This window comes from Dama dama, chromosome 19 (genome assembly GCF_033118175.1).
Source record: "Dama dama isolate Ldn47 chromosome 19, ASM3311817v1, whole genome shotgun sequence".
In the NCBI taxonomy this organism is placed as follows: Eukaryota; Metazoa; Chordata; class Mammalia; order Artiodactyla; family Cervidae; genus Dama; species Dama dama.
In genome coordinates this window covers 12,411,228-12,436,489 of record NC_083699.1, presented here as the reverse complement: position 1 = coordinate 12,436,489, position 25,262 = coordinate 12,411,228, and the positions used below count along the sequence as shown (strand labels likewise).

Genomic DNA, 25,262 nt, shown 5'->3' with positions numbered 1-25,262 from the left:
CCTCAGTGAGTCTGTTGAGGAACTCAGTAGACATTTCTCCAAAGAAGACACCCAAATAGTCAGTATGTACATGAAAAGTTGCTTAACATCACTAATCATTAGGGAAATGAAAACCAAAACCACACTGAAGTAGCACCTCACACCTGTCAGAATGGCGACAATCAAGAACACAAGAGATAACAAGTGTTGACAAGAACGGGGAGAAAAAAGAACTTTTTTGTGCAATGGTGGTGAGAATGTAAACTGGTTCAGCCACTATGGAGAATAGTAAGGAGGTTCCTCAAAAAATTAAAAATAGTACATATAATCCAGAAATTCCACTTCTGAGCACATATCCAAAATAAATGAAAACAGAATATTGAAATGGTATCTTCATTTCCATTTTTATTGCAGCATTATTCCTGATAGCCAAAATTCATGAACACCCTATGTGCCTGTTAATGAATGAATAGATAAAAAAGATGTGATTTATATACATGCAACGAAATATTATTCAGCCACAAGAAAGAGAGAAGTCCTGCCATTTGTGACAACATGGAAGGACCTTGAGTTCATTACACTATTTGACTGAGATAAGTCAAATAGAGAAAGACAAAAACTATATGATATCATTTATATGTGAAATACAAAACTCATTTATTTATTTATTCATTTTGGGGTCTTTGTTGCTTTGCATGGGCTTTCTCTAGCTGCAGCAAGCAGCAGTTACTCTCTAGCTGCAGCGTCTGAGCTCCTCATTGTGGCGGCTTCTCTTGTTGTGGATCACAGGCAGTAGGTGCACGGGCTTCAGTGGATGCAGCATGTGGGTTCAGCAGTTGCAGCTTTTAGGGTCTCGAGCTCAGGCTCAGTAATTGTGGTACACGGGCTTAGTTGCTCTGCAGCATGTGGAATCTTCCCAAATCAGGGATCAAACCCACATCCCCTGCACTGGGAGCTGGATTCTTATCCACTGAGCCACCGGGGAAGACCCCAAAGAGCCAAACTCATAAAAATAGTGGTTACAAGGGGCTTGGTTTGGGAGATGTTATAAGGGTACAATCTTGCAACTAGTAGACAAATAAGTTCTAGAGACATAATAAACAGTGTTCATTTGAGATGTTTTTCTTCTAATCTATCGTCCAGTTCTTTAATTCCTTTTTTCTTAAGTCTTAAGATTAAGTCTTCACTAAGTTCTTGATTTCAATTAATGTATTTTTCAGTTTATACTTTCTCTTTACTTTTTTAGTTTCCATTTCTCACCTAAAATTCTCAGTATCATCTTTAATTCCATGAATATATTAAGCAGAGTAATGTTAAAATCTGCATCAACAACTCAATTATCTTGATCCTCCATAAATCTGTCCCTACTGACTGCTGTTTCTCTGATCTCTTGTTTCTCACTGTTCTTCACCTGGTCTTGTTTTCTCATATGCCTGGTGATTCTTAACGGATGGCATACAGAAGCAACTGTAAAGATAATTTGAGGATTAGGATAATGTTACCTTCTTCCAGAGAAGGTTTATATATGGTTTGGTAATTAGCTAGGGGCACTGGCAACCTTGACTCATCTTAATTCAATCAGGAATTGAGATGATTCAAAACTGGGCTTCAGCCCCCATGGGTGCCTGACTATTTCTGGTTCATACTTACTTTTAGGGAATATCTATTAAGATCCAAACCAAAAGCCTGGTGGTTTTATCAGAGTCTTCCCTTCCCTGATGAGTCCTGAACTCTAGATTTTGTCTCTATAGCTTCATGAAGCTCTCAAAAGCTCTACTCAGATTCTTAGCTTTTCAGTGACCTTTATAAGAACTGACATCACCTCTTTAAGAATGCTACTACTGGAATAATTTCTAGAGGAAACCTAGCTCCAGCTGCTGTGCTCATATTATTTTCTTTAAAGAGGACCTATATTCTCCTCTAGCCTCTCTCTCATGCCTTCAAACATATCTTTTAATATTTTGACCAGATTTTCTGTGTTCTCAGAGGAAGGTGAGTTCAAATAAGCTCATCCTACCACATCATCTTTGTCCCATAAATCTCGATATGTGGTCTTATATTTTCCACTGTGATTTCCGTTTTTCACTTATGGATCACTGAAGAGAGCTAGTTAAAGTATTTTAAAAATTAATACTAAAAGAGCAATTACTATGATTTTATAATGTCTATAAAATGGTTTCATATCTACTGTATCACAACCACATCCTTAGATGGTAGAGAGATTATCGTTCTTATTTATTTTTTCATCCTTATTTATTAACAGACAGGGAAAGTGGGCTTAAAGGGACCACTTAAGACCATACAGAGGATAAGAAAACATTACTATCCTTATTTGAATTTACTGTATTTCATCACTGTCATGTTTGTGTCTTCCTCCTCTAACAGCTCTTCCAATGTAGGGGCCTCAATTTCTTTTTTCACTGCTCTCTTCATATGGTTTAAACAGTACCCAGTATGTACCAGACAGTCAGCATATTTTTTAAATTGATAAAAGGTATAAAAGAAATGAATAATAAAAGAATGATACTCTTTGTACTGCAGTTCTGAGTAATGAAAATATATTTATACAGTCCTATGGAGTTATGAAATGATTTTTAAGCACTTAATGCATTTCTAACAATTCTAGATAGATTTTTATTACCTTTACTACTTTAGAGTCACAGTGAAGTTAAGAGACTCAGTCACAGAACCAGTAAATGGCAGGGCTAGGACTCTGAACCTCATTCTCTTACTTCAGCTACAAAAAAGATGGGGCTCTTTCCACTACAGTATAATTGACTCTTTATATTGCAATATATATAAGCCTCTTGATGAAAGTGAAAGAGGAGAGTGAAAAAGTTGGCTTAAAGCTCAACATTCAGAAAACTAAGATCATGGCATCCGGTCCCATCACTTCATGGGAAATGGATGGGAAACAGTGGAAACAGTGGCTGACTTTATTTTTTGGCGTTCCAAAATCACTGCAGATGGTGATTACAGCCATGAAATTAAAAGATGCTTACTCCTTGGAAGGAAAGTTATGACCAACTTAGACAGCATATTAAAAAGCAGAGACATTACTTTGCCAACAAAGGTCCGTCTAGTCAAGGCCATGGTTTTTCCATTGGTCATGTATGGATGTGAGAGTTGGACTGTGAAGAAAGCTGAGCGCCGAAGAATTGATGCTTTTGAACTGTGGTGTTGGATAAGACTCTTGAGAGTCCCTTGGACTGCAAGGAGATCCACCCAGTCCATCCTAAAGGAGATCAGTCCTGGGTGTTCATTGGAAGGACTGATGCTGAAGCTGAAACTCCAATACTTTGGCCACCTCATGCGAAGAGTTGACTCATTGGAAAAGACCCTGATGCTGGGAGGGATTGGGGGCAGGGGGAGAAGGGGATGACAGAGGATGAGATGGCTGGATGGCATCACTGACTTGATGGACATGAGTTTGAGTAATCTCTGGGAGTTGGTGATGGACAGGGAGGCCTGGCGTGCTGAGATTCATGGGGTCGCAAAGAGTCAGACACGACTGAGCGACTGAACTGAACTGAACTGAACTATATTGCAATGGCTTCCACAGGTTTCCTCCAGACTACACACCTGTGGACATTCAATATGTATGTCAGCTTTCTAACGTTTAATTTATAGTGAAAATAGCTGGTTGAAAAGAAAGCTGTAGCTTTCATTTGGTCTTGAAATTTGTGTGTGCAGAGCAGAGAAATATTTAAATTGGTAAGCAAAAACATGATGGTCATTCACTGGAAGTCTAAAAATGGTTAAATAGGTATCAGTGCATCTGCATTCATATACATGAACACCTTACTGAAAATAAGTAAAATGTTATCTAGATTGGCTTCCAAGCCTGTACAGAGTACAGTTGTGCATATGAAGCACAAACATTATTAGTGAGCTATAAGGAAGAACCCTTTGCACTGTTAAAAAGTTAGTTAAAAATGAACTAGCACACATCACACATTTATTGGACGTGTCAAAACTGAGGAGTAAATAGCTGATGTCATGTAAACATGACAGATAAAACTATATGCAAAAGAAACGTTTAAAATATTTAACAATCCAGTTCTTGCAGACAAGGAATCAAGTGGACAATAAAGGACAAATCACTGCTGAGGGAAATAAGACAGATGGCTAGGCTAAGTAACAGTCTGTTCTTGAGTGATTTTTAGACTAAATAAGAAGTTGAGGGATAAAAATATGAAATAAAGCAATGGATCCTAGCTAAGCAGATAAATTTTCCTCTTAAAGCAGTTCTCTAACAATAGAGCTAGTGTGTTAAAAGGCTATACAGATATATAAAAAATACATTATGAAATATGTAGAACTATTAAATCTGATACATGGGAATACAAATTTCCTATGGATGTGAGAGCTGGATCATAAAGAAAGCTGAGCTCCAAAGAACTGATGCTCTCGAACTTTTGAACTGTGGTGCTGGAGAAGACTCTTCAGAGTTCCTTGGACTGCAAGGAGATCAAACCAGTCCATCCTAAATGAAATAAGTCCTGAATATTCATTGGAAGGACTGATGCTGAAGCTGAAAATCCTGTAATTTGGCCACCTGATGTGAAGAACTGACTCATTAGTAAAAACCTTCATGCTGGAAAAGATTAAAGGCAGGAGGAGAAAGGGACGACAGAGGGTGAGATGATTGGATGGCATCACCAACGCTATGGACATGAGTTTGAGTAGGCTCTGGGAGTTGATGATGGACAGGGAAGCCTGGTGTGCTTCAGTCCATGGGATTGCAAGGACTCAGACACGACTGAGCGACTGAACCGAATTGATTGATTTATGTAACTGAAATAATAATCGAGATCTGCTTTAGATTGAAAAAAAAGTTTAATATGAGATTTCTTATGAAAATTTTCACCAAAACCAAACAGCCTATAGAATCAATTATACTTATATCAATAATCAGGCCAAGCTTATTTAAAACAATATTAATTTCATTATATTTGGTCTATATTTGGTCAAAATGAGGGCAATTTTAGAGCGAAAATTTTTTATTTCAACAGTATATCTTTCTGAATATTATATTCTAGTGTTGTTTAATTGTCTTTGAGATTTTATATTTACTGCCTAATCTCTCCTGATATCTCAGCCAGTAAAGTCTGCAGTGCAGGAGACCCCAGTTCGATTCATAACTCGGGAAAATCTCCTGGAAATGTACAGGCTACCCACTCTGGTGTTCTTGGTCTTCCCTTGTGGCTCAGCTGGTAAAGAATCCACCTGCAATGCAGGAGACCTGGGTTCACCTTGGGTTGGGAAGATCCCCTGGAGAAGGAAAAGGCTACCCACTCCAGTATTCTGGCCTGGAGAATTCCATGGACTGTACAGAGTTGAACATAACAGAGCTTCTTTCTCATAGTACACATCACATAAGATTCACTTCTTGAATGACTCCTTGTTACTATGTTACATTATTGCAAAGTTTAATTGAATTAATAAAGAAAAAAAAAGGGATATTTAAAATCTTGGAATGGAACTATCTAATAAAGTAAGATGGGTGTGGGGCTGGCAAACTTTCAAATTCTTCTTTGCACCTAAGAAGAGAATCATACTATGTATTATTACAATGTGCAGCCAATTCAGGAGAGAGCTAGAAGGACAATCCTTATTTCTACTTAACCTACTTATGTCAGCATGCCAACTGTATAAAAACTGACTGCTAAATGATATATCCTTGTGCCTGTTCACCCTTCTAACTTCACTCCAACCTTCTTATAACGGGTGTCCAGAAGGAATAAAGGGTGCCTCAGAGCCCCAAACGTTCATCTTTCTGGTCTTCGGCAAGGAGCCACCGTGGAGGGAAAGAGGGATTGTAACAGTTCTCTCGGGATGTGGCGCGATATGGTATCAGGTGCGCTTCGTGCCAGGGACCTCAGAGCATGGGGGAGCCAGGACCTCTGAGAGAAAGGAGGCTTGGCTCTGGGTCCAGGCTCTCAAGGATGCTGTTGACTTGACAAACGAGTGTTTCCCACTGACCAGCCAGTCACTGGGGAGAAAAGCAAGTAGAGACTGTGGGAAAAGTACATAGATGCCTTGAGAAATCGTGCCTCTAACTGGAGAGCTGCACCTCCTGGGGTCCCAGAAACCCAAATGAGGAACATAAAATGGGTACAGATCTATTTGAGGACACACAAAAACCAGTAAACAAGCACTTAAGAGTTAGAGGGTGAGATAGAGAGAAGAAGGCAAAGGTAGAGGGCGAGCAATTTAAATCAGACTATATTTGAACACTGCTTGTAAGGATGCAGGATGTTTAAAGAGGGGGAATGGGTTTGTGCACTGTTTTCACTACTTACTAGCCATAGAGCAAGTTATTAAGCCTTAGTTTCCTATCCTCCCTACAATATGGGGATGATAGCACAAACCACACAGAGTTCATAAGGATTAAGAGAGTGAAAACATGTAAAGTATATGAACATTGCCCAGCACCCCCTTTTTTCTTTTGCATTACTAGTACTTTCTACCCCCAGCTTTGCTAAAGAATTAACAACAACAGAAAAGAAGAAATTAAGGCTAATCTATTTTACTTTTTGTCAAGTAGACATGGAAAAGGTTTGATGGATTTCAACTTACACAAATGAGAATTGAGGATTCTTCTAAGTCTTCACTTGAATTACTTAATATTATGCTTGTATTATCACTATCTACCATTTCCACAAATAATTTAGAATGGGTTGCCTAACAACACAAATATTTTAAGTAGAAAACTAACAAATGGATAGAGTTATTTTGAATAAACACATGGAAGGGGGGCAGGAGGTGCAATTTAAAAATCAATATACTTATGCCAGGCCTCCCAGTTGGCTCAGTGGGTAAAGAACCCGCCTGCAATGCAGAAGACATAATAGACATGGGTTCAGTCTCTGGACTGGGAAGATCCCCTGGAGAAGGGCAGGGCAAACCACTCTAGAATTCTTGTCTGGAGAATCCCATGGACAGAGGAACCTGGTGGGCTACAGTCCATTGGGTCGCAAGGAGTCGGACATGACTGAAGGGACTCAGTGTGCATGCACTCATACTTATGCCATAAATAAGAAATTCATGTTAGAAATCAAAATGCACAGAAAAACAATAATGCTTATAAATGGATTTAAAACATAATTAGAACCCTTAAGTGCATACTAAAGGTAAAATACAGAAAACCTGAGCAGTTATATTCAAGCATTCAATAATACAGAAAGAAATCAAAAGGAGAAAAGTTGAAATGATTTTTAAGTATATATTAGTCAAAACATTTTCAAATACAGAGAGAGAAAAAGAAAGTCAAACATTTATTAGGTCAAAGAATAAGAAGGAAAACTGAACTGAAAGATTTCATTTTTCCTAAAATATAATACAGAATTAGAAAAAAAGTGCTTATTTTTAAAGAAGGAAACTATAAAGCCAAATTTATTGCTGAATGAAGTAATGTAACCTTTATATAATTTAACAAAAATGGAAAGAGTTGGAGAGTAAATAGTTAAAAAAAAAAGAGAGTTTATGTAAATATACAGTGATATTTAATACATAGAAAACCAACTGGGCTGTGTAAGGACCACAAAGGGCAGTTTAAATGGGGTCTCACTGTTTAAAGAGTGGAAGACAAAGTAGTTACCCTGGACAAGTTTCGGTGAGTAGCCTGACTTTCATCTTGGATACAGTACTTGCAAACATAATTATGATATTGATTTAAGAACACTCAAAGAAAAGGACTGCACAATAGTCAGAATGTATTTGCAAGGCACAAATCTTGCTATGCTAATACAATCATTTTTTGAGATGACAGAGAATGGATAAAGGGAGCTGGGCGGATCACATTTATCTACATTTTAAGAATGCTTTCAACCATGTGCTGCATATCAGCATGCTGAGAAATTAAGGGATGAACTGTGTAAGTGATGTGATAGACTGAATTATTAGCGGCTTATGGGTTAGAAATAAAAGATTATTATTCTTTCAGATGCAGAAATATACACACATACATATACAGATGCATCTCAGGTTTCAATTTGCAGCTGGACTAATTATATGAAATAAAATAAACGTAGCTTATGCATTAATCATTTTCAGGGAAGTTTAACTTGATAGCATTCAAGTATCTAGACAACCCGGAAGAAAAAAATTCTGGAAACTAACAACAGCAAAAATCTGGCTAATAATTTACTTCCATTCACAAAATACAGGCAAAGGAAACATACTGAATGAAACACACCTTTAATCTTTTAACATTAGCGTCATATAGGTTGCCTTACCAGTAGAATTTTTCTTCAACATCTGTGGTAATAATTTCCCCACATTTTGTTTGGATACACAGAAAATTCAGTTAGCTCAGGTAAAAACTTGGCAAGTCCATACTAGCAAATATTGATAGTATTTTGAAATTCATTGATTTTTTTTTGATTAGTTGTAACTCTTTAGAGAAATTGTCTGAGTGAAGGCCTGTCTTAGTGTAAAGACCTAACGGTTAGATTACACTTTCCATGATGTTATTTGGAATCAACTTCAAGCTCAGGATAAGTTACTTAAGCATGGATTTAAAAGAAGGAAAGGTAAACTGGTCATTCATTCATTTATGCAGTAATTAAGAAACTGTGTCTACTACATGTTAAGCACTGTGGATACTAAATCCTCTACAATCCTAGAATTTATACTCTGGTTAGAATGACAGGCCTATAAAGATGCTAATTAAAACAGCTATAAATGGAGAGAGGTGCTTTTCTAACAATTCGCCGGTATTGAAATGGGAAAGGCTAAGTGCAAGGTCAGCTGCTGCTGCTGCTGCTGCTAAGTCGCCTCAGTCGTGTCTGACTCTGTGCGACCCCAGAGACGGCAGCCCACCACAGTCCCCCGTCCGTGGGATACTCCAGGCAAGAACACTGGAGTGGGTTGCCATTGCCTTCTCCGCAAGGTCAACTGACTTAGTGAAAATCAAAGTGAAAACATATCTTCAAAAGAATTACAATATTACCTTCAAGTATCTATAGTTACTTAAATTCTTCTAACTAAATTTATTTATTTTTAATTGAAGGATAATTGCTTCATAGTATTGTGTTGGTCTCTGCCATACATCAACATGAATCAGCCACAGGTATGCCTCTGTTCCCTCCCTCTTAAACCTCTCTCCCACCTCCCTCCTCATCCCATCCCTCTAGGTTGTTATCGAGCCCTGGTTTGAATTCCCTGAGTCAGACAGCAAATTTCCATCCGCATATTCTTAAAAAAATCTTTTAAAAGATGTTTAGAGCTAATTTAATGAAAAAAAAAAAAAAAAAAGGACAGACTATTAAAAATATCAATTGTCATCGTGTCCACAAGGGGCTCTTAAATTTTAAAAAGTTTCTTTCAGCATTTAAAGGCAGTATTTTGGAACACATTATCAGGCTTCAATTCCTTGAAAGCTTCCAGAAGAAGCAGTTACTAGAGGAAGCATTCATATTATATATTTTTTCATAACAATAAATCACCCAACAATTTCAATATCCGTGGTTACCATATCAATGTCATCTGCTTTCAACTGGTTATGACTCCAATTAAGATTTGAATTAATGGAATTAGACTAATAACTATTGCAATATATATTTACTGTGTTGGTTGATAATAAGTGCCACACTTGTAAATTATAGCACCACAATGTTTTATAAGGGCTATTATGTCATTAATTAGTTACATTGATCAGAATACCACATAACACAGCAGTACTGAAATATTACAGTTTGCTTAGACTATTTTACATTTAGTATTATATCTATTTGTACTACATATGACCATAAGCATAACTGAAATCAGACTGTTTCCATGAACAAAACCAAAATGTGCATTTAAGAAAGCCAAAAGAAGAGAATTCTAATGAGGATTTTTACCAGCAGAATTCATTCATTTTTTTCAATACACCCATAAAATTAGTTGATCTAGGACAAGAGCATAAAGTCAGGACCTACAGGAGTCAAGGTAGGAACTCTGGATACACATTTAGTTTGAATCTACTTATTTGTAGGGTTCTGTCACTTGAATCTACAGTTTGGTTTTTTTTTTTCCCCCTGTTTTGAGGGCTTGGTTCTGATGGAATGGTGCTTTAAGAATTCTACATCATCATACTAAAACATTTTAGGTTCTATAAGGTCTCAGCTTCTAATTTTAAGTTCGAGGTGTAAACTTTTTGTGGTTGTCATAGTAAAAGGAAGGCATTGTGAAAAATTCTCAATTTTCAGATTTAGACAGTAGTAGCACTCAAAGACAATAGCTGGGAAAGATTGAGGTCAGGAGAAGGGGACGACAAAGGATGAGATGGTTAGATGGCATCACCGACTCAATGGACATGGGTTTGGGTGGACTCTGGGAGTCGGTGATGGACAGGGAGGCCTGGCGTGCTGCCATTCATGGGGTCACAAAGAGTCGGACATGACTGAGCAACTGAACTGAACTGACTCAAAGACAATATTTTGGAACACATTATCAGGCTTCAACTCCTTGAAAGCTCACAGAAGAATTAGTTACTCTGCTAATTAGCCAACAGAGTGATATGATTACCAGTCCAAGTGGATCATCAACTTAACTGACTGAGAAAGAGTTGCCTGGATCTTGCTTTAAGCACTGCGATTTACGACAGTATATATAAAGCCTCTGAGAAAGAAAAATGTACAATTTTCACTCACATGCATCACAGCAAACTGAAGGATAAACACAGTTTGTTAGGGGAGATAAAAATGTGTTAGATTTCTGTGTGTAGTATTTTTAGGGGGTGGCTTCAATGCTATTCAAGGAAATAATCTACAAAAATTATTATGAATTTCTTAATCTGAATTATAACTGACATTTCTGACATTTCCTAATTTATTGTTCCATCTTAAGAGCATTTTTATTTAAAATCTTATTGGCAAGGAGACTCTTCTTCATCACTGGTAAAATATTTCAAAATGTACCCATAAGATCAATCCATTTTTATGACTGATTTTGATGACTTAAGATAAAAGTTGGAAGAAACTCACACCAGTTCCGCTGTATGACTTTGTATCTTCCCTCTTTCCCCAGATGCTTATCACTAGGATGCTTCTAAACTAACCTTACACTAGCAAACATCAGTGTCCAAGACACTGAATATCGTGTAATATTGTGTCATAGTTTAGGTTTGTAAAGTAGCAGGAGGTACCCCTTAAAGCACTTAACGATGTTTTATGCTTTATTCAGAGAATCACGCCAGATAGTGACTCTTCACTGTGACTGCTTTGAAACAAAATGAATACATGTCTTTACCTTCTTCCTTTCTTCTCTTTGCTTCTTCTTCATTTCTTTCTTTGGCTTTCAATGCTTCATCAGCTTTCGCTGAAACAAAAACAGTAAAATTTCTGTGTTTATTTTATGCCTACATTGTGAATGAAAATACTGGGAGAAGGAGAAATAAATTCATTACATATTTTTTGTGCAGTAGCCAGAAGGAAAAAAATGGCTGAAAATCTGAAATATACCTTTTACAATCTTTATTCAGATTATTTACAATATTTATTTAGAATCTTAGAGGCTTAGTTCAACATAATCTCTGCATCAGAAAGAAAATGAATTTAAGCAACATGTGTCTAATGATGGCATAAAAACTGGGAAAAACTGTTGGTCATTAAAAGTCATCTGACTTGTCAGTGAAATGTTATCTGTTTTAAACTTTGGAGAAGAGTTAAGCTACAATCCACATTTTAAATATAAGAAGCTTGCCATATCTTTGGAACAGTATCAAATTAGGTAGCATATTACTTTTTTCACTGCATATCATAGTAGCAGTTCTTTATTCATGTTATGACAGCATTTGGTAAAAAGAATCTTTTTCCCTCTAGAAACCTCTTCCCTTATTACTTAATTATCTACTAGTTGCTCAACTGCAGGGGTTTTCAAACACTTTACTACAGATGTTAGAGAAGATTAAAAATATACAGCACAGTAACAAGGGACTATCAATATACTCTGTAAATTAATTAAATTTCTGTTCCAGCACATCATTTATTCCAAAGCATTAACGTCTCAAAGGAGCGATTCTCCTTTATTGCCAGCTTACTGCCTGATGAGTGAACTAAGTGAAAATAAGTCTCTAATAGCATTATAGTTGATGAAATATTAAGTTAAAAAAAGTATTGCCTCATCAAAAGAAAAAGAAATCAAACTGTGCCAGCATTAAACTTTGGATGAGTCTTTATTATAATGATAACAGCAATGTAAACTGTGATTTAAAAATTAAACACACTTACTTTTCAATTTTTTGCTGCATATATTTTTCCTATGCAAAATCAACATATCCTTTTGAAGTATAAAACCTGGCTTAAAGAGTAATTTAAAGAAAATACACAGCACATACTTAACTATTTTTCTTCAAAAGTTTGATTTTTCTCACTGTCAACACTGACACTTTCTTAAAATATAAAACTTATATAGTGGTGTTGTGGAGTGCTATATCCAATTACACAGACATCTGTTTCCATTTACAAGCTTTAATACATACTTAGACTGCATTTAAAGTCATGAAATATTAAAACTTTTATGCCACTCTGTATCATTGCAAGAATCTATTAAATTAGATAATAAAAACAAACCACCAGTAACTCTAAAGACTTTTACTTCATTTACACTTTATTCTCCCTGGTAGAAGGACAAGGATAATAGAAATTCCATTTAAATTCAATTTTGGTTATATGTGTAATTGTAGATATACCCCTTGAGTCATGTAAAATGCTCAGCTTATGTTTCTTTCAAATTATCCCGCTCAGATTCACATTCTACTCCTTACAACCATCTTCAATATGTATTAGCAGAGCTCATTAGACTGAAATTTAATAATGCAAACATCAGGTGGATTTCAAGAACCTCCATTAACAACGTAAGATGGATTGCTTATATATAGCTCTTGGGCCAACTGGGCACAATTTAAATTCAATAAACCACCCTGCCTAAATCTGATTTATCTATTTCACTAGGCTGGTTTGTCCTTTCTTACTGATTTGTTGGGCAATTCATTGGAATATTGTTTTATATGGTTTTCTTTAAACTGCAAATGGCTGTTGTGCTGTGGTTAAATATTTTATGTAATTGAGCTTCACGATGTCAATCAAGATTCCAAAGCAAGTGTTTGTGTGTATAATTAAAAAAAAAAACTTTGAATTATGGAAAAATATTAAAAGCACATTTGAAAATTTTTATCAACAATCAATACAGATATGTTCTCTACAAAGGATATCAATGAACTCGAATAAAATTTATTTATTCAAACTGAGTCATTAAGATCAAACTCCTCCTCGATTACTAAGGGAATTTGGAAGTAATTCCAAATTATTTTTTTCCTTTCTCACTGCTTTATGGTATTATTGTTTATATGTGAAGAGGGAAGAATATATGGTCATTCAAGACATGACTTAGTTTATCCTGAGATTTCTAATATTCTGTAAAGGTGGCACATTTTGTGGTGGCTGAACCACAAAATTTGATACCAAAGAACAACTGGTAAGTGGTATGATCTATTCTTATAACTAATGATCAGTCCTTTTGGATTTTACAGCAGAGCATTTACCAAAAGTACTTATATCTTTCACTAGCCTTGCACATAACTTCCAATGTCTTGGCTCTTCCAAACTCCTCAGGCTATGGGTGCCCTCCTTTTTTTGCTTCCTTCCCTACCCAACCTGAACTCCAAGATTATCATTTCAATTCCACATTTATAAACATATCTCATTTCCCTGATTCCTTTGTTGCTGTGCTAAGCTGCTACCAACACATCTGACCATTTTTACTTTTGCCATATAAGCTCACTACAAAATGGTATATAAATGTTATTGACTATAACGATTTAGAAATTATCTGGATCCTTCCACGTTGCTCATTCTTATCAGTATCCACAGCTGATTTCTGTTCTTGTTTCCTACAGTTTACTAAGCTTTCTCCACCGGAAGTGCCAATAATCTCACACCAGCTCCCCTGACTCCCTTATATTGTATCAGCTTCACTCCCATTCACCTCTAAATTTTTATGTGCATCATTCCTTATCTCTTCTTTTTGCCTTGTTTCAAAAAGTAAATCCATCCACTTATGCTTTAGAAACTATTCCTTTCTGTATCCTTTAGGGTTCTTTCTGCTTCTCAAGGTTCAAACTCACTCTTCTCTATCCTCAGACTATAAATACATTCAAGTCTCACAAATCCTATACAATATTTACTCTTCTGTCAACCAAGTTACTGCCTTTTCTTGTTCCTGTTAGATTTTTGCCCCAAAGCTTTTGTGATGGTCCCTCCAAACTCTATCATAGCCAAATCTAATGGTTATTTCAGCTTTATCCTGTCATCATCTCTACATCTTTTTTTAAACAGCTAACCAACCACATATTTATTAAAATGCTTTCCTAATTCTAACAATGCTTTGTCAGCCTTTTCCGGATGCTGTCTCTTTTACCCACCTTTCATTTCTTGGAGTTCTGTTGTTAAGCCGCCTTGTGGGTCGTCTAACATGTAATCTATGTGTTTGTCATAACTCTAGTTCTGGCCTCTTTTCAGACAATCAGAACATTTTTCCCAACTATTTCCTGAATACTTCCACATAGATATTTCAAAACTGTGTCCAAAACTGAACTCATAATCTTTCTCTCAAAATTGATCCTCTTTCCTTGGTATCTGCTGTTTTCTCTCTCAGATTAGAAACCTTTGTGCCACTATCCTCCAAATCATATCCTCATGCAGTACAGACTGACCAGGAGTTCCATCAGATTCCACTCCATGGATTAACTCCAGAATTCATCCAGTCCTTTGCATTTTCATTACCAATATTCACAGTTAGGCCTCATCTCTTGTTACACCGAATAAAAAAGGAGCTCCTATTTCATCTATGTACTTTTAATACTGTCCGTCTAATGAACTCTTTATATTATCACCAGAGCAAGGAATGTGTTCCTTTTATGCATCTCCAGCAGCAAGCACAGTGATATCTAGAACATAAAATACTCAATAATTACAAAATAAATAAATCTAGCATTCTAAATACAATCATATCACACTACCTCTGAAGGTACCCTGTTGTGCATATGAATGTAAATCCAATCCTCTTAGCATGCCATCTAAGGACTTTCACAGTTTGATCTCAATGAACTTTCTAGCCTTATCATTCACCATTTTTTTTTTTCCCCTTCTCTTCGCTGACACTTAGTTCCCTAAGGATTGAAACTATGTTCCCTGCAGTGGAAGTGCGAAGTCTTAACCACTGGACCCAGGGAAGCTCATCATTCACCAGTTCTCTTTCACCACTTCAAGGATGCATGGCGTTGTGGGACCACGCTGCGTTTTGTTTGTATTACCATGCCTTGTTCTTGCTGGGGTGCTCACCTCATTTTCTCGTTGAGAAAATCTTACCAGTTTTAGTTCAAATGTCACCCTCTTCTGTGAATCCTTCCCTGATTAATACTGCTTGTCTTCAAATGGATCTAATTGCTCTCTACTTTCTTCTCAGGCACTTCACTACCTTCCTTAACGGAATGAACAACACTTTATTCCTACAGGAGAGAAAATAGTCTTCTCTTTGAGTGCAGCGCACAAAGTGTGACAGAAATCCTTCTTCATAAGACTTTATGCAGACTACATTTTTCTAATCTTTCTTGGAGAATTTACTTTCATTCAAGCCAATGAAATGTGAGTATAAGTGGAAGTGTATCATGTTTCCATACCTGGCCCATAAAAAACTCTCATACAATCCTCAATCTCTTGCCCTATCCATTGGCTGAACAGAGGACCAGTGGAAGGACAACCACAAGATAAAAGAGATTTCGTCACCAAATTTCTGCAAGGAGCAGTGCTCTCCTAATCTCTTTCTCTTTTGAAGACATGATCCCATTTACTGAACAAAACAAAGAACATGAATATACTTGCAAATGAATAAAAAGAGGACAGGAGTATGCATGGAAAACATTTAATTTACTAGCCTAAGCTTCAACGTGGCAGAGCAGAGTTTCTACCCAAATCCAACAGGTGTGCCTTTTATTACATTTGCTGTTGTTTAGTCGGTAAGTCACGTCCAACTCTTTGTGATCCCCATGGACTGCAGCACACCAGGCCTCTCTGTCCATCACCAACTCCCTGAGTTTATTCAAACTCATGTCCATTGAGTCGGTGATGTCATCCAACCATCTCGTCCTCTGTCATCCCATTCTCCTCCCACCTTCAATCTTTCCCAATATCAAGGTCTTTTCCAATGAGTCGGCTCTTTGCATCAGGTGGCCAAAGTCCTGGAGCTTCAGCTTCAGCATCAGTACTTCCAATGAATATTGAGGATTGATTTTCTTTAGGATTGACTGGTTTGATCTCCTTGCTGTCCCAGGGATTCTCAAGAGTCTTCTCTAGCACCACAGTTTGGAAGAGTCAATTCTTTGGTGTTTAGCCTTCTTTATGGTCCAACTCTCACATCTGCTTACAAATAACTATGAAAAGATGAGAAGCGAAAGGCAAAGGAGAAAAGGAAAGATATACCTATTTAAATGCAGAGTTCCAAAGAATAGCAAGGAAAGATAAGAAAGTCTTCCTTAGCGATCAATGCAAAGAAATAGAGGAAAACAACAGAATGGGAAAGACTAGAGATCTCTTCAAGAAAACTACAGATACCAAGGGAACATTTCATGCAAAGATGGGCTCGATAAAGGACAGAAATGGTAGGGACCTAACAGAAGCAGAAGATATCAAGAAGAGGTGGCAAGAATACATGGAAGAACTGTACAAAAAAGATCTTCACGACCCAGATAATCACGATGGTGTGATCACTCACTTAGAGCCAGAAATCTTGGAATGCGAAGTCAAGTGGGCCTTAGGAAGCATCACTACGAACAAAGCTAGTGGAGGTGATGGAATTCCTGTTGAGCTATTTCAAATCCTGAAGATGATGCTGTGAAAGCGTTGACCTCAATATGCCAGCAAATTTGGAAAACTCAGCAGTGGCCACAGACTGGAAAAGGTCTGTTTTCATTCCACTCCCAAAGAAAGGCAATGCCAAAGAATGCTCAAACTACCACAGAATTGCACTCATCTCACATGCTAGTAAAGTAATGCTCAAAATTCTCTAAGCCAGGCTTCAATAGTACATGAACCGTGAACTTCCAGATGTTGAAGCTGGATTTAGAAAAGGCAGAGGAACCAGAGATCAAATTGCCAACATCCGCTGGATCATCGAAAAAGCAAGAGAGTTCCAGGAAAACATCTACTTCTGCTTTATTGACTATGCCAAAGCCTTTGACTGTGTGGATCACAATCAGCTGTGGAAAATTCTGAAAGAGGTGGGAATACCAGACCACCTGACCTGCCTCTTGAGAAATCTGTGTGTAGGTCAGGAAGCAACAGTTAGAACTGGACATGCAACAAGACTGGTTCCAAATAGGGAAAGGAGTACGTAAATGCTGTATATTGTCACCCTGCTTATTTAATTTATATGCAGAGTACATCATGAGAAACGCTGGGCTGGATGAGGCACAAGCTAAAATCAAGATAGCCAGGAGAAATACCAATAACCTCAGATATGCAGATGATACAACCCCTATGGGCAGAAAGTGAAGAAGAACTAAAGAGCTTCTTGATGAAAGTGAAAGAGGAAAGTGAAAAAGTTGGCTTGAAACTCAACATTCAGAAAACTAAGATCATGGCATCTGGTCCCATCACTTCATGGCAATTAGATGGGGAACAGTGGAAACAGTGACAGACTTTATTTTTTTGGGGGTCCAAAATCACTGCAGATGGTGATTGCAGCCCTGAAATTAAAAGATGCTTACTGCTTGGAAGAAAAGTTATGAGCAATGTAGAAAGCATATTAAAAACCAGAGACATTACTTTACCAAAAAAGGTCCATCTAGTCAAAACTATGGTTTTTCCAGTGGTCATGTATGGATGTAAGAGTTGGACTATAAAGAAAGCTGAGCACCAAAGAATTGATGCTTTTGAACTGTGGTGTTGGAGAAGACTCTTGAGAGTCCCTTGGACTCAAGGAGATCCAACCAGTCCATCCTAAAGGAAATCAGTCCTGAATATTCACTGGAAAGACTGATGCTGAAGCTGAAACTCCAGTACTTGGCCACCTGATGCGAAGAACTGAGTCATTTGAAAAGACCCTGATTCTGGGAAAGATTGAAGGCGGGAGGAGAAGAGGATGAGATGGTTGGATGGCATCACCAGTTCAATGGACATGAGTTTGAGTAGGCTCCGGGAGTTGGTGATGGACAGGGAGGCCTGGCGTGTTGCAGTCCATGGGGTCGCAAACAGTCAGACATGACTGAGTGACTGAACTGAACTGAACTCACATCTATATATGACTACTGGAAAAAGCATAGCTCTGACACTATGGACTTTGTCAGCAAAGTGATGTCTCTATTCTTAAACACTGTCTAGGTTTGTTATCGCTTTTCTTCTAAGGAGCAAGCATCTTTTAATTTCATGGCTGCAGTCACAGACAGCAGTGATTTTGCAGCCCCAGAAAATAAAGTCTGTCACTCCACTTCTCCCATCTATTTGTCATGAAGTGATAGGACCGGATGCCATGATCTTCATTTTTGAATGTTGACTTTAAGCCAGCTTTTCCACTCTCATCCTTTACCTTCTTATAGAGGTTCCTTAGTTCCTCTTCACTTTCTGCTATAAGGGTGGTGGTATTTGCATACCTGCGGTTGTTGATCTTTCTTCCTGCAATCTTGATTCCAGCTTGTGCTTCATCCAGCCTGGCATTTTGCATTATATACTCTACATATAAGTTAAATAAGCAGGGTGACAACATATACAGCCTTGATGCACTCCTTTTCCAGTTCTGAACCAGTCCACAGTTCCATGTCCGCTTCTAACTGTTGCTTCTTGACTTGCATTCAGGTTTCTCAGGAGGTAGGTAAGGTGGTCTGGTGTTCCTATCTCTTTAAGAACTTTCCACAGTTTGTTGTGATCCACACAGTCAAAGACTTTAGCATAGTCAATTAAGCAGAAGTAGATGTTTTTCTGGAATTCTCTTTCTTTTTCTAGGATCCAATGGATGTGGCAATTTGATCTCTGTACCCTAATATTCCGTCTACAAAGTGAAAAAAATTATTTTCTCAAGATAGTGAAATTTTGTGATGTTCTACTGTCAGTTTTGGAAGCCAGAGAGAAATGTTCTAATGAACTGTAAATAAAAACATCTAGCAAAATGTATTTTCCTGCTTATTTCAGTTTAAAATAATTTCTGGTGCTTCTTACACTAACGGTAAGAAAATGACCAAGACACGGCCATGTCAAAATATTTTAAGTACCTAATGTAAAACACGGTGGTTTATAATCAGGATACTAGTATTATATCTGGCATTGTCCATCCCATCCTTCACATGTATATAGAATTTTCTGAATTAGCTATCCACACACATTAGAGAAAGTTTTCAAATATTTTTTTATTTCCACTACATTTACCGTGGCACATATTTACTCACTTCAAACATTTTCATATGCTTACCAAAAAAGTGAGTAAAAGAGACATGATGTAAACAAACAATTAAGTGTCATTTCTCCCCAAATTCTATGTACAGTAAGGTATTTTATCTAGGTAAGTTATTATTATACATATTTTATTAATGAAGAAATAAAAGGTCCAAGAATGTTAAATAACTAGCCAAAGGTCAGAATGACTAAGATTCAGAGCTTGTAAATGCTAGTTAAATGCTTTTTAAAAGTCTATTTCTTACTTCTTCATTTGCCTTGAAGCAAAGTAACCAAAATTAGAGAATAATGAACTGCTTCCATGCTGTTTACTGTTTATGGAGAAATTGTCTATGGAGAAACGTTTATCTGAATATAGTTTATTCAAAATCACATGCAAAATTTGAAGAGGCCTCTTGCTTCGTAATAACCATTAGTATTTGTTTGCCTTATTTGTTTCATATATTTAAGGTGGTTAAAAAAATATATCTAGAGAGTTTCTCCTCATAGTACTATGTTAAATCTCACAAGCATTTGAGGCTGGAGCAAATTTCAATAATTCTGAGATTCCATCCACATGTCTTTCTACCAAAATACAGTAGCTCTTCTAAAGTGATACAGTGATTAGTTCTATCTATTAAGTATGATTCTGATTCCAAAGTGTTATATAGTACCATTTTTCAATAATTCTTATGTCTCTTGTGTTTCACAAATTTTTGTGTCACTGCAGTAAACGATGGCTCTAAGTAAGAAACAGCTGAGGAAACGCATTACTAATTTTCATGCTATGTGTCTGTGAGAGAGACAATTAGCAAAGAGTGAAAAGTGATATTTACATTTAGAATTTAATTTCCCCTGTTGATGGTTAAGGCAGTTTTCATTTTAACCTAGAGAAGAAAAACCAGGTGATGGTAAAGTTTAGTTCGGCTGTTCCAGGGTCTCTTTCTAGGTCTGACAGAAAGGGGAGAGTGATAATAAGTGTCTGTTGGAAGAGGTACAAAGATGTAAATGCTGAAATAGATTTTCAAATATATCAGCTCATCTGTTAGCAAGAACTACTATTTTTTATATTTTTAATGCCTTGGTAGGAAAAAAGTATCATTCTTAGTAGGAAAAAAACAACATTTAATCATTAGCTTTTAAAAATGGTGGTGGTTGGTGCTTCATAAGAAGAAGTTTATAAGTTTATGTGCCAAATTATATTAGTTTTGGATCAAGGGTGGCATATATACCTTAAAATAAATAATTATAAATCTAACAACTTGGTTGAAGAGGACGAAAGTTTTGAATTCAAGGAAATGATCTTACTAGTAATACCACACTTGCAAAAACCTTATTCTTCTTCACATATTTGAAAACAGCAACCCCCAGAGGTTTCTAAAAGTCTAGAAATAGGAACTTAAACATGACAAAAGAAAAAGATATTTAGACCATAGTATATTTGTATTAGATAAGAAGTGGTTAAGAATGACTTTCAGAGAGAAAAATTATAATATAAAAATGTAATGTTAAAAGAATCCTAATAGGCTGTTATCTTCAATGTTTCCTCAGATGTTTTTGCTGGGTTTTACCTCTAGTTTTTGTACTTATCTAGACCACAACACAGTAAAATAATCTAAAAACTCACTAGTTAATACTATCAAATTCATTTATAGATTTACAAATGAAAACAGCTGCTGCTTCTGCATATTTAAAAGGCTTATATAATTATGGTTATAATACTAGCTTTTGCAGTGCCTCTGCCTCCTTTGCACACACATCATAGAAAAGAGATTCATTAATTATAAGTTCTTATTCCTTACCAAGTTGTACCATTAGTAAATACTGCCAGGGACTTCTCTGGTGGCCCAGTGGTTAAGAACCCACGTGCCAGTGCAGGGAACACAGGTTCAGTCTCTGGCCCAGGAGGAGCCCACAAGCAGGGGGACAGCCGAGCCGGTGCTCCACAACGAGGAGCCACCACACTGCAACTGGAGTAGCCCCCATGTGCCACAACCAGGGAAAACCCACACATAGAAATGAAGACCCAGTGCAGCCAAAAGTAAATAAATAGACTCAAGACAAACATTTCCAATTCAAATGGTGACAGAGACAGACATACTGTCTTGCATGGCTTAGAACAACAAAAAAAGTGTCCATGTAAAAACGTTGAGTCATTTCCCATATTTGAAATGATTATTCTGAATCTGCCTCAAGTAGCATCAGGGTCAATAGTGACTACAACTGAAAAACTATTTTACAAACATGAAATTGTAATTATTGCATAGCTATTGCAAAAAAAAGCCATCTTTCAACATTAGTAAATGCTCTAAAAATACTAATTTTTGCTAGATCACCTTACAAGCAGGTTTTTTTCATTAGCTCCTTCAAGTGTCCAGATTTACAAAAAAGATAAAATAGATGACAGAGAAAATTCTCCAGCAGAATACTGTACCCTAGTCATTGAGCTAAGTGCTGAAGACTGAGAAATAAAGAAGTTTAAATTAAGACAGGGAAAAATAAAACCAAACACACACACCTGTGTACAGGTACTCTGGAAGTAACAAAGAGGATATGATCGAGGAAGACTTCCAGGAAGAGGTGATACTTGGGCTGCCTATTGTAGGATAACTTAGTTAGGAGGACAGGACAATATCATTTGGTTCATGAAATCTAAATGAACCAGCTCAATTATATTTTATGTTTCATTTTATGGTTACAATCCAGTTCAGATGGGCCTTGGACTAAACAGTAGTAGAAAGCCAGGAGGTATGCTGTCAAAGGATCCAAGGAGGGACATCTGACCAGAAATTAGTTACCTAAAACAAATCTAATCCTACCAGTACTGCTTAATAAAGGATAGCTTGTTCTTTTTAAGTTAAATTATTAAGTCGGAAAGTCATGAATGGACATATGACTATGTCCATAAAGGGTGCTGTCCACTGCCGGGAAGACTCTATCAATTTAAAATAACCACAAGTCAAGAATGAAGTAACAGTACAAATCACATGTGATCCATATTCTCAGAAAATCATCAATGTCTGAAGCTAGACGGAGTCTTCAAGATGACACATGGTATGTTCCATGGCATACTAACTTCTCACAATTCCTCATTTAAATAAGGTTTCACAACATTGGACCTTAGACTAGACACAGTACTGAACCTCTCCTCCTGGAAAGCTACAGTGCTCATCAACAAATTAAAAGCTCTGAGATATTTTAGAGGTTGAAACATCTGTTTAACATAGTTTAGCCTGTGTTTCCCCAACTTTATTTTACTAAAGAATGATTCTTTTCCTGTAATATAAATAAACAAAGAACATATTTCAGGAAATGCTAATCTAGTCTAATGCTTTCATCAACTTATTTTAAATTTTCCCTAACTCCAGTTTTGAGGCATAGGAGTGCTTTATCATTTAATATTTTTTTCTTTTTCAAAAAAACCTCCCATTTGAATATTTGGAGACAGAACTATGACTTCCAGAGCATAATTATCCTGAAGTCTAGAAATGATTCTTTAACACCTCATACTTTAAGTTATATAATAACTCAAAAGATCATTTATATTTACTTCTACAAGTTGTGAAAACAGTAATAGTAATACATGGTGGTGATGGTGAAAAATTATGGATATTAAGATGTACAAGGAGAGTTTTATTTTAAACAGTTTGTGTTGTAATGTGTGAAGTCCTACAGCCTTCTGCTGGGCTTATACATCTCTTCTCCAGTTGCGCTGATGTCTGATGTTCACACAACTTCCCATTCTGCAACCTGAATAAACTGCCTAGCCAGGGTAGTTCAAATGTCATTTACTAAAATCTTAAGGACAAGTTTTTAAAAATTGAAAACAGTCCAATAACAAAATGGGGATACAGAACTGCTGTGATGTCCAGTCTCTCAAAGAAAAGCAGCACTAGATTTTTTTTTTCTTTTTTACAGAATGCTGATAGGGAAAATAAAAATAACTTATCATTCTGGTTTCTTTGACTTATCACACATCCATCAACTGGATGTCAGTTTGAAGTCAGCGGGCCACCATTATAACTCCCATTCCAAGAAAGATGTTTCAGCATTTCAGAAAAACTCTGGGGTTGGGAGCAATCGAATTATTCCATTTGAGACAAATTATATCCAAGACTTGCTAATTGATTTGTAATGCCTATTCTTTTGAGTAACTTCAGATATCCTACCAGTATATATTTTTAAAGAGTAACTAACAGAAGTGATCCTTTAAAAATAAAGATCAAAGTCCAGAAATGGCAATGCTTAACTGTACATGTCAGAAATCAATGATGAGATGCAATAGTTTTCATATCAAAAAAATAATCCCATTATTTCTTTTCCTAATTTTTACTTTACTCTTACATTACAAAGGGTGTTTTTTAAAATATAATTATATATATTTTCATTTATATCACTTGTTTTCATGGCTTCAATTCTTAAGGGAAACAAAAACTTAGGCAAGCCTACCCTATGTCAGACACTATGCTAGTATTTTCAGATATAGCTATTTCACAGAATTTTCAAAAAGTTTCAAAGAGGCTGAATAAGTTGCTAAAGGTTACAATCCTGATAAATAGGTGAGTCAAGAATTAAAACAGGTCTGTATGTTCTTCTTTTCATTACTCTATAAGGACTTTGTAAAAACAGTATGGAAATAACTTATCTAAAACAAATCTAATCCTACTAGTGTTGCTTAATAAAGGATAGTCTTGTTCTTTTTTAGTTAAATTATTAAGTCAGAAGGGTCATGAATGCAATGAAATTGTACAAAAGTATGAAAGCAAATAATTTAGGGTGAAATTGCTGTACTATTAATAAATATTTTGAAGTTGACTGTTTTCTTTCAGGAATACGAAATGCTCAATATTTAAGTGCATGCCATGATTTTGGTTGCCTCAACTTGAGAGACTCATCATTTAAGTGTGAGGGCAAAAGCTGGATTTCAGTGCTGTAATACATACATCTCTATACTAAAAATGCTAACATCTCTGATAAAATGCACACTATCACTGCTGAGTCCACAAATTTTCCCCAAAGGAGTTTTATGCCATGTCCTGATTTATCCTGTTAAAAGCATGTTTTAAACGCACTTATATAAACCATATTCTGTTAGAGGGGGTTGTATGGCTGCCCTACTAATTGAGGAGCCCCTGTAATGCTAAAGAATACCACAAGTTCAATTCAGAATTAACAAAACAGATTTTGTTGGACGACAAATTTTGTTGGACGACAAACTTTGTTGGAAGCACCCTGGAGGTGTGACCTGGTTTTGGAACAGCCTCTGAGATTTCTACTGCCCAGATCTATAAAAATTAGGCACATAACGAAACTCTTGCATTTACTCTCCAGGGTGAAATGTAAACTGGACCAATGCATAATCTTCATCAGCCTATTAATGAAGAGGCATATTCTTTTCTCTCACATGATAGGTGAATTAAACAACAGCAGCACAGTTTAAGATAGAAGAAACAAGGAAAGAAAACCATATCCCTTAAAAATTACAGTCATGATCTATACCAATATTCAGTCAAATTCAGTACTGGAGTGGGGTGCTATTGCCTTCTCCGATTTTTTTGTTGCTAGATACTTTTGCTGTTGTTGCTAGATATTTTCAATTAGGCAGCTTCCCAGGTGGCGCTAGTGGTAAAGAGTCCCTCTGCCAAGGCAGGAGATATGAGAGATGTGGGTTCGATCCCTGGGGTCAGGAAGATCCCTTGGAGGAGGGCCTGGAAACCCACCCCAGCATTCTTGCCTGGAGAATCCCATGGACAGAGGAGCCCAGTGGGCTGTAGTCTATAGGGCTGCAAAGAGTCGGACATGACTGAGGCAACAGAGCATGCATGCATGCATTTTCAAGTAGGCATTTAGTTCAGTGGCTCAGTCGTGTCCAAC

General features: G+C 36.7%; 1 protein-coding gene across 5 annotated transcripts in view; it reads right to left on the bottom strand.

Moving 5' to 3' along the window:
- The window catches only part of RSRC1 (arginine and serine rich coiled-coil 1), a 402,069-nt gene that overhangs the window by 67,513 nt on the left and 309,294 nt on the right, over nucleotides 1–25,262 (bottom strand). For 3 of the 5 annotated variants that reach the window (XM_061168207.1, XM_061168208.1, XM_061168211.1), the window contains one exon: nucleotides 11,218–11,286. The exons of the other annotated variants lie outside the window; for them this stretch is intronic. In XM_061168207.1, the coding sequence (XP_061024190.1) occupies nucleotides 11,218–11,286 (69 nt within the window). The remainder of the gene's footprint in view (nucleotides 1–11,217; nucleotides 11,287–25,262) is intronic. 5 annotated transcript variants of the gene reach the window in all.